The 10,035-nt window shown below is 39.8% G+C and overlaps 1 protein-coding gene across 2 annotated transcripts; it reads right to left on the reverse strand.

Moving 5' to 3' along the window:
- Nucleotides 1-448: 448 nt before the first annotated feature.
- Nucleotides 449-9,266, reverse strand: LOC120728520 (scavenger receptor class A member 5-like). Of its 2 annotated transcripts, XM_040023532.1 has the most exons (6): nucleotides 8,923-9,266; nucleotides 5,993-6,061; nucleotides 3,135-3,170; nucleotides 1,777-1,830; nucleotides 1,114-1,278; nucleotides 449-595 (listed from the first exon to the last, which is right to left on the reverse strand). In XM_040023532.1, exons 1-6 carry the CDS (start codon nucleotides 9,047-9,049, stop codon nucleotides 537-539), a joined length of 510 nt encoding a protein of 169 aa, XP_039879466.1. In that variant the 5' UTR covers nucleotides 9,050-9,266; the 3' UTR covers nucleotides 449-536. The 2 variants fall into 2 exon arrangements, with proteins under 2 accessions (XP_039879466.1, XP_039879541.1); XM_040023607.1 differs by lacking the exon at nucleotides 449-595 and having other exon boundaries at nucleotides 1,258-1,278; nucleotides 8,923-9,252.
- Nucleotides 9,267-10,035: the final 769 nt, after the last annotated feature.

Genomic DNA, 10,035 nt, shown 5'->3' on the forward strand with positions numbered 1-10,035 from the left:
ATTAAAATTAAATGAATAAAATATATTGTGTGAATATATAATTAGACTGAGACGTGAACACCATTAGTCTCAGTACTGCTCCTGGTCAGTGAGCTGTGTATCGATGTGTTTGACAGTGGTGTGAGTATCCAGAGCCACCTCATGGTGCAAAGTGCAGTATTTTAGTGGGTGTAGCTGCAAGGTCACAGATTGCAAGCAATTACAAACACCAGTTTGAGTTAATTTATCAGGAATATTTTATAGTGATCTACAAGGAAAATTACTGTTACGTCATTAATGTGCAGGCTTTTGTATAGTACTGAATCACAAGCTCATAACAGGTTTTTAAAGCTCAATCATTAAAGTCAGTTTTGAGCAAAACAGTGAAGTAAATGTGTAATATTTCCTGTGATATATAGTGAACACTGAGTTTCTGAAAACATTTTGTTGCTCTTGATTCCACGAGAGCAGCGATTCTGTCTTCAGTCTAGAGACAGTGTAACCCAGCATCTTCATTGTGGTTGCAGTCATTAACACCGATTTTACCTTGAGGGCAATCAAAGATTGTCCTCGGCTCCTGTGCACCGCAGCTCGTCCAGCCAGATCTTGCCAGACCCTACAGAAGGAAAGAAGTGTTACAGCAGACTGGTGTTGTGCTGTTTTTCTCTGACCCAGTGTTTTAGGCTTATGAACTATGAGTTTTTGTGTGTGGGCTCTTTTTTATTTGACAGATTTTGACAGATTTTTATCACTTTGTCTCTGTGCATCTTCATAAAGGTTCTTTATCTTGTGATGCTATGACATAAACCACCTGCTTGCTTTGACAGTTCCTATGTTTACTTTTTAATATACTTTTAGTTCCTATAAATTCTGTGCTACACTTACAACCTGTGCACACATTTTACATTCACCTGGAATTAGATGTGGCTTTATGAATTTATGTTACATTTTATGAGATTTCCTACTATTTGACCATAAAAAGTCAACATCTTATTATTTAATTTCTTTGAAATTTGGGAATAGCATTTTAAATAAATTAAATAAATTAAATAAATAAATAAATAAATAAAGTAAGGTTCTAGCAGTAAGATTGAGATTCATTGAAAACATTAGATGACAGAGTGGGCTTGGTACCTGGGGCGGCAATAAAGGTGGAATGGACAGTCTGGAAGCCCAGCATCTTACAGATCACCAAGCCATCCAAACGGTCAAATCTGTCATCACACACAGTGCCCCATATATTGTTGTGCTTCACTTCCACTCGTCCTTGGTTTTTTCCTGGCACAAGACGCACAGTCACTGTGGTGGACAAAGTTGAGGTGACAAGATTAACAGTGGGTTTTTGTTGTTGCTGGAATCGTTGTTATGAAAGAGATCAGAATGGTTAACACTGCTAAAATGTCCCTGTGAGACATTTATGGTTTGCATTTCATAAATGACAAATCTGGAAATGCTAACTGACAAACACGCTGCATTTTCTGTGACTACTTCACAAAAAGCCAACTTGTGTTCTGGCGATTAAATATTTCTGCTGTGAGATTTACTTACCTGGATGACTGAGCATGCATCAAGATATTTCTGCTGTGATATAGCCATACATGTTGAATCACTAGTGCTGCATGCTATTTTTCATCAGTACAAGTCCAATAACAAAACACTCTAAGGCTTTTATTTTCTCTCTGTCAAAATGGTTAATGTCCCTTTAGACATTAGAATACCTTTAATACATTTTTAAATGTTAACATCTGAGGTTTCTGAAGCTATCGCTGCTCTCAGGTCAGCATGAAGTGCACTTACACTCTGTTTCCATCTCTCCCTTCTCTCCTTTGGTACCTGGTGGCCCAGGAAGACCTGTGGAGAAAAGATTAAAGCTGACATATGAAATTACAGTAGGCCCATAATTTATTAGACAAAGACATATTTCTCCCAGTGTTTGCTTTTGTACACCACTACAATAGATTTTATATCACGATGAATATTGACTGCAGTGCAGACTTGCAACTTAAATTCAAAAGGTTTTACAAATCTTTGCATTATACACTGTCCCCTACAGAAAAACAGCTGAAGTGCATGATGACAGAAACAAACATCTACAACATGTAAGTCAACAAGGTGTCAGTCATGGACCCAAATGTATCTGTCACAAACAGACTGAAGCTTATACATAATTTTATTAAGGAAGATCTACAATCAAACATCTGTCTGCTTCCTGGGCGCTTGGCGCCTAATCTGTGCTTTCATCACTTCCACTTTCCCACACTTTCAAGCTCATTGCTGACATCACAGCTCTAGTTCAGTCATATTCTGCCTGCCTTCTTCAAGCCAATCAGCCTCCAATCTGCTTACTGGTCATCTGTCATTATGTTCAATTCTATTAAGATCTTTGTTTACTGAACTGGCTCTCACATTAAACTTCCCTGTATGAGATATCTCTTATAGATGTAGCCTAGTGGAACTTTCTAACAAAACCAGCTCTTTTTGTGGAATATGTAACCCCCAGAAAAAGTAAGGAAAACTAAGCTTCCAGTGTGTGAGAGAAACAAGACTCCAAGTCATATTTTCTCCATCTTTTATGGAAGCCCGTTTCCACTACAAAAAAATAATAATAACACGTATCCATAACTTGAAATTTTGAGCTATTTTCTTTAAATTTCGACTTATTAACTTGAAATTTCAAGAAACATAGCTCGAAATTTCAAGTTACTTTTCTCAAAATTTTGAGTTAGCTCTGCCAATCAGTAATCAACGTGAATGAGGTCACTTTCTTGTTACCCGGAAGCATATGGCGCAGACTAACGCGCAAAACCGGATCGCAACAAATTGGCGCTTTAGCGAGTACGTTTGCTGATAGAACGCCATGTGATTCAGCCAATAACACAAGGATTTTATCATTTTTGAAGCCAGGCTGAAAACACTCAGCAATCTGTGCATTCATGACTGGCTGTAATACCGGTAGCTTAGCTGTAGCATTTGTACCTGAGGGCTTCAGCTTCCGGGTAACAAGGAAACGACGTCATTCACGTAGATTACTGATTGGCAGTGGTAACTCGAAATTTTGAGTCAACAAGTCGAAATTTTGAGAAAATAAGTCGAAGTTTTGAGTTATGGATCATTTTTTTAGTCGTGGAAACGGGCTTGTGATTAAATGTGCTTACCTTGTGTTCCATTGTAACCACTTGGCCCTCTAGGACCTGTTGTGAATGACAACATGAAATCTCATGAAAGAGAAAAACACAAACAGCACAAACATATAAGAATATGGATTGGGTATGGGTTTGACAAATACTGTTTTAAAACACTGTTTCACATTAGTCACACTGTACACACACGGATTCACAGCACTTCACTTGTTCCACATTTTGTCATGTCAGAGACTTTTTCCAAAATAGCGTGAATTCATTTTTCGCCTGATCATTCTTCACAGAGTTTCCCACAATGACAAAGTTAAAAAAAAAGTCTGAAGTTTGAAATTCTCACAAATTTATTAAAAATAAAAACATAACAAAACATATGTATTAACGCTGAAAACTGACCTCAGGTGCATCCTGTTTCCCCTGATAATTTGTCAGCTGTTACAACTTGAAAGTTTTAAATTTAGTTGGTTGGACATGATTGGAAAAAGTACAAGTCTGTCTAAGGTCCTACAGTTGACAGTTCAGGTTAGAGTGCAAACCAAGCCATGAAGTCCAAGCACTTGTCTGTAGTCCTCTGAGACAGGTGTGTCGAGGCACAGATCTGGGAAAGAGTACAGAAATTTCTGCACCACGGAAGGTCCCAGTGAGAACAGTGGTCTCGATCATCCACAAAGACGTTTGCAACCACCATGACTCTTCTCAGAGCTGGAATCCTGATCAGTCTGAGTTTTGGGATTGGTGGGCCTTAGTCAGGGACAACACAATGGCCAAGAAGCCAATGATCACTTTACCAACCATCATGTGATGGTATTTCTGCAGCAGGAACTGGGACACTAGTCATGGTCGAGGGAAAGATGAATGCAGTGATGGACACATTCATGATGAAAACCAGCTTCAGTGCACTCTGGACCTTGACTTAGTCAAAGGTCTCCCAACAAAACAACGGCCTCCACACGGCCAAGATAACAAAGGAGTGGCTTCAGGACCACCTGTGAACGTCCTTGAGTGACTCAGCCAGAGCCCAGACTTGAACCCACTGAATATCTCTGGAGAAGAGATTCTATAATAGCTGTACACCAACACTTCCCATGAAGCCCAGTAGAGCCCGAGAGGATCTACTAAGAAGACTGGGAGAAACTGCCCAAAAAAGTGTGCATGAAGCATTACACTTAAAAGACTTGAGACAGTTCTGCCAAAGTTACACCAGAAAATGTATTCAGCAAAGGCTGTGAATGTTTATGCACATGTTATATTTTTGTTTTTTATTTTTAATAAAATTGCAAGAATTGCAAGAAAACTTTTGTCACTTTGTCTTATTGGGTATTGAGTGTAGAACTTTGAGGTGAAAATGAATTTAATTCATTATGGAATAAGGCAATAACTTGTCAAAATACAGCACAAGTGACACGCTGTGATTTTTTTTGATACTTTGATTATTCAGTAAGACTAAAACTATGACTTATACAGTAAATGCAAAGTATTTCCATTTTCAAATAAGGTTTGCTGTGACCTACAAAGAAAAGAAGAGGGATGAAGTCCAAATTGTCCTCAATGTATCCACCAGTGTTCTGAGTGCTCAGTTAGGCTAGAAAAGCCTAAATAATTTTCAGTCCGTTTATTTCTGGATTTGTGTACACATTCAGTTTTGTGTACACATTCAGTTTTGTGTATACGTTCAAGACAATATTTCTGAAGGTGGTATTGACATAAAATTCTCACCAGAGAATCAGTAACAACAGTAACAACCCATCCTATCCATACATGCACAGAAATCAAACCATATGTGTCCATAAATTATGTGTAATAATGAGAATTGACACAGGGAGAAAGTATTGAACGGATTAACAAAGGGAGGTGCATAAAGGCATGTAAAGTCATAACAGACATCTTGCAAAACTGCAGGATTGATCACTCTGCGAGCCAAATTCACCAAATCAGCTCCATCTCTGTGTGCTTCAGGACCAGTTTCCCATCAAAAATCTCTATTATCTGCCTTATTTACTTGTTTATTACGCACCAGTTGTGTACAGTGCTGCTGGCTGCTGTTTCTTTTTCCTAAAATGACTTCTGACAAGAAAGCCTAATTCCTGCTATTCACTACAAAAATATTTAACCTTTTTTTGGTAGTGAATTATGCCAAATTGCTAAACGTGTAGCTATGTTTCTAATAAAACCTCTGTAACTTTGTGAAAAACAAGGTTTCTGATTTTCACTTTCTAATAAATATTTATTTTGTTTCTTTTTCTTTATCATGTAGAAAAACTGTTAAATATGAAACTTCTTTACACTGACAGAAAGGGGAGATTCACCGGTCCGACCGCTTAGATAGGGTCGTACGTGGCCTGCAATGTAAAATGAGTTCGACAGTCCTGGCCTAGGCGGTGGCACCATAACTGCCATTAGTGATTGGGATGAAAACCAGGGATGCATTGTCAGCCCCTACGCTGGTGCAGTCGGTCACCCAGGACCGGAATATCTAGGGACAATGCTGGAATATCTAGGAAGCATATCCTCGGCTTGTGGCCTTCATCAGGACCCTGATGAAGGCCACAAGCCGAAACGTCTATTATTAAAGTTGTTCATCTTCCCTCAAGTGTTGCTGGAGTTTCTTTGTGAATTCTTTTATCCTCTCCATGCATCTTGGAAGCAGGTGAAGTTGTGCCAGAAAATTCTTTTTGCCTTAAAGAAAACTTTGACATATTTAAACGATGCCTTCTCTGTGCGGTTAATGAATGGTGAAATAAAAAATGTCATAGTCTTTTACAAGTCAACAAGTGCAGAGAAAGAGGATGATTGGTCGCCCTAGTGTATAATCTGCTTCATTTTGAGTTTGAGTGAATCCTCAACACGGCTGCAATGAATTTAACCCAAAACCTTACCTGGACTGCCAGGGTCACCTTTCTCTCCCTTTGCACCTGGTCCTTGATCCCCAGGTGGACCCCTAGGACCTGCATTTGTAAAGACAACAATGGTGATTTTAAAATGTCTGTTTAACTTTATGGGAGCAAATTTTAACTCGTAAATGTAAATTAACAAAAGACAGACATCCCAACCATTTCCTCTTATCTAAGGGTGACATTTGTAGTCACCTTTCAGAAGAACACCAAAGCCGTGAAACATCCAAATAACATAAACTTACATACTTGTTTCAGCTGACGATCTTAGCAGCTGCTCACAATGAATAGCCTTTCTGCAGGAAAGGTTTATGGCCAGATGAGACAAAAACTGAACCATCTGGCCTCTGTTACATGCAATGGTGTAGGTGAGGTGCTGTTTCTCTTCCTCTGCTGCTCATTTTTCCCAGCCTGCACCTGGACTCACTGAGCAGTTAGCCATAAAACATTATAAAGTCTGTTTGAGGTCCACTTGCAATTTTCTGCTCTCTAGAGTCTGAGATTCTGCTGAGCAGAATGGAAGACACAGTCGTTTTGACAGTTTCGGGAACAGTGTAGATGTTTTTTGCTGCTACTAGTGAAGGCTGGTCGGCCACAGAAGTGCGTCTGGTTGTGTTGTGTGTTCTTCCTTTAGACAGGTTAGTTTGTGTTGTGACTTTTCTCTTTCTGTTCTCTTATTGATATAATCTTGTCTGCATTCAGGGTCCAATCCTGCCCTGACTGTTCATGACAGTCAGGGCTTTTAAAATGAAGCATATTATTATACCTTGATGATGGTGATACCATCTGGCTCTGGAGCTTTGGCTGCCAGTGGTACCGGTACATTGCACAAAGTTGTTAGAATAATGAAGAACGACAATGATCTCCAAATTCTTCAACATAACCTCCAATCAAAGCTAGATGGTTAAAACTTGTTGTGTTTTCCAGTACATTTGCATAATGACTGAAGCTGGTACCACTGACTAACAATGGATGTCAGTTTCAAGTACCTTGGTGTCACAGAGGGAAACCAAACTGCTCGGAAAGTCTCAACCACAAAATACCTGCAGAGCGTAAGAAACATCCTGAGGAGTCAGCTGAATGGGAAGAACAAGTAGAGGAAGAAGGCTGTAGGGATCGATGTAGTGACAAGTGGTAGCAACACCAGGAAGAAGGAATGTGAGAAGCTCGAGGAATACCGAGAGCTCACAGAGGAGCCAGAGAAGAAGTGGAAGGTGAAGGCTGCCTTCCAGTCGAGAAAGGTTGGACTGAGAGAATGAAGCCCTCCCTGCTCGCCTCTTATTAAGTCTGAGAGGGTAAAAAGACATCTGGCCTTTTAAGTTTAAAGTGATACAGAGTGCTAAACAAAGTTCATGTGTGCACATTGAAGCTATAATCAAAGATATAAGGAAGAGGAAGGAAGGCTCTTTTTATTATAAATTGTTTGAAGTGAGTTTGACTCTGGCCGTCGTTTTAGAGAACCTGTGAGGAAGAACAAGAGACTCCAGGTTTCTTTTATCCCAACTGCAACCCGTCTCCTTAATGGCAAATAACTGTCTTGTGGCTTTTTATCATTGTTTGGTTTATTCTTATTGCTTCCCCTTGTGGGACAATAAAGTATTGAATTGAATATGTCTAATTAACATGCTGAATGAGATATGCAGTTTGAGTAATAAAAATAATTCTAATGTCTAGACTTTGTGTGTGTGTAGACATGCTGTCCTTGTGTCTCATCGTTTGCCTCCCTGCTTGTTTATCTCCATTGCTGTCTCCGGCTGTATGTCTTAAGTCTCAGTGTTTCCTGTTCATTCTCTCGTCCTGTGTTCAGTGTGCTAAGTTTTGCTTCCCCCGTCTCATCACATCTTGTTCACTCCAGCTGTTTCCACTTCCCTCGTCATCCCTCAGCGTATTTATTGTCTCTCCCTCAGTCTGTAAATCTTCTGTCCTCCCTCGTGTCTCCATGTCCTCTCATTCTTTCCATGTGTTTCAGGTATTTTGTATTTATTTTTTTTATGGTTGGCTCTTCGTTTAATTTTGTTTCTCTGTTTTGTTCTTGTTCATTATCAGCCACAATAAACGGCTTGTTTTTTTCCAGAAGCTGAAACATACATTTGTGCTTCTGAACTGGCTAAATACAAGACTGTGCATGAGGATTATGTATATGAAACTACTTTTTGAAAGACTCCCTCAGACTATTCATTTATTCATGACCTGCATTCTCTGAGACTGTTTTTTGTGCTCAAAGATGAATTCTCATGCTTCTCATTCAGAAAGGGTTTATGAAGCAGCACAGCCTGAAACGATCATTGGTGTAAGTCAGTCAGTTCAGGCAGAGATGGGTTGTGCACCCACACCTGCTCCTAGGGTGGCCAAGGTCCCCCCATTCCCTGCAGCTGTACCAGTTTCTCGGGGGACACTGGCTAGGACCCAGCTGGCACCAGCTCCTGCTCCGAGGGCAGCTGGGCTCCTGCCTACCCCTGCACCCGTACCAGTGCCTCAGGTTTGGGGGCTGGGGCTCAGCCAATCCCGTTTCCTGGTCTCAAATCAGTTAGGGCCCTGCTGGTTTCCGCTCCAGTACCTGGTTCTCAGGTAGGGACAGCGGGTGCCAGATCATCGCTTATGCCACTCCAAGGTAAGGGCAGCCATGACCCAGCCTGCTCCTGCATCCGTTCCTACTCCTTGGGTGGGAGTGTCTGGTGTCTGGTCTGCCCCGGCAGCCATTTTCGTTCCCAAGGTGCTAAAATATTGTCGCCAACAGTACTGGGGTCGTGCTTTGATCTGTGAGATGATATCTCCAGTCTCCCCAGTACAGAAGCCGGTTGTAAAGGATGCACTGAAGCAACTTTGATAAGATTTCAGAGAATGTGAGCAGCTCTTACTATAGCTGCCACAGGGTGGACTGTATAGGCATATTAAACTCTACCATTTTCCAGTACCTGGCTCTCCTTGTTCTCCTTTGTCTCCCCTTTCACCCTTTGGTCCTGGAAGGCCGTTATCTCCATGGTCTCCTGGAAAGAAATATACTGGTATGTGATGGATTATAATATCTGATGACGCAAGCATGCAGAAAAAAGCACACACGGCCAGTGCAGTTAGAAGATGACCACAAAACAAACTAATTTTATTACTGACTTTTACTCCACATCATATTTTCATAAAATGCATAAAATTTTGATTATAAAAAAGAAAGTGAAAATGTAAAGAACATTGCAGTTCTACACAGGACTTGTATTGTTGTTGTAGAAGTTGTGATCAGTTGGAATGTCTTGTTAATTCTTTCTATTGTGAACTATTTTTAGTGTTGTTTTTCTATATTATTATATTTACATACCAATATGCTATAAGCTATTCTATAAAAAAAACCTATAAAATTCCGTTTTTTGAAAAATAAAAATACAAACTTGTTCCCTAAAAAAGTAATTTCATTTTCTAATTGGGGCACATTTTATATCAACGTAAAAGTAGAAAAATCTATTTCCTAAATAATCAAGTTGTTTCCACAACATATGATGATAGTTTGCAAAATCCATGAACTGCCAAAGTTAATGACTGAATAATCTTTCAAATACTTAATAAATTTAACGTCTATTTTTATTTTTGTTGACTGTATTACGGAAGAAACTTGTGCCGTAGATGCAGATGCTACACATCAGGAAAACAAAGTCACCTCACCATGGTTTTCTGTTGAACCGATTTAAAATAGTAAGTTTGTGCTTGATATTAGTAACATGGTTTATTCAGCAAAATATACACTGTACCTAGACATTAGTGTTTAGATCAGTTATAACCCTGTAGTTTCATCACAGAAGTAAAAGAGCTGATCTTTTTTTAAGTTTACATCGATCACAAAATCGAGTGGGAGTTAGCGACTTCCACTTGGTCAAACAGCTGAACTCTCGTCTTGTCTCTCTATTCAGGAGATTCAACTTCACCGTAACTTATCGGTTGGGTATTAGAAATTGAAAAACGGATGCTCTGTCTGTGCAACTTTCTACCTCAGAAACAGCATGTCGAGAAAGGTGGGATCGACAGAGTCTGAATTTGCCGGC

Source organism: Simochromis diagramma, unplaced genomic scaffold (genome assembly GCF_900408965.1).
Source record: "Simochromis diagramma unplaced genomic scaffold, fSimDia1.1 OVJJ01000322.1, whole genome shotgun sequence".
Classification (NCBI taxonomy): domain Eukaryota; kingdom Metazoa; phylum Chordata; class Actinopteri; order Cichliformes; family Cichlidae; genus Simochromis; species Simochromis diagramma.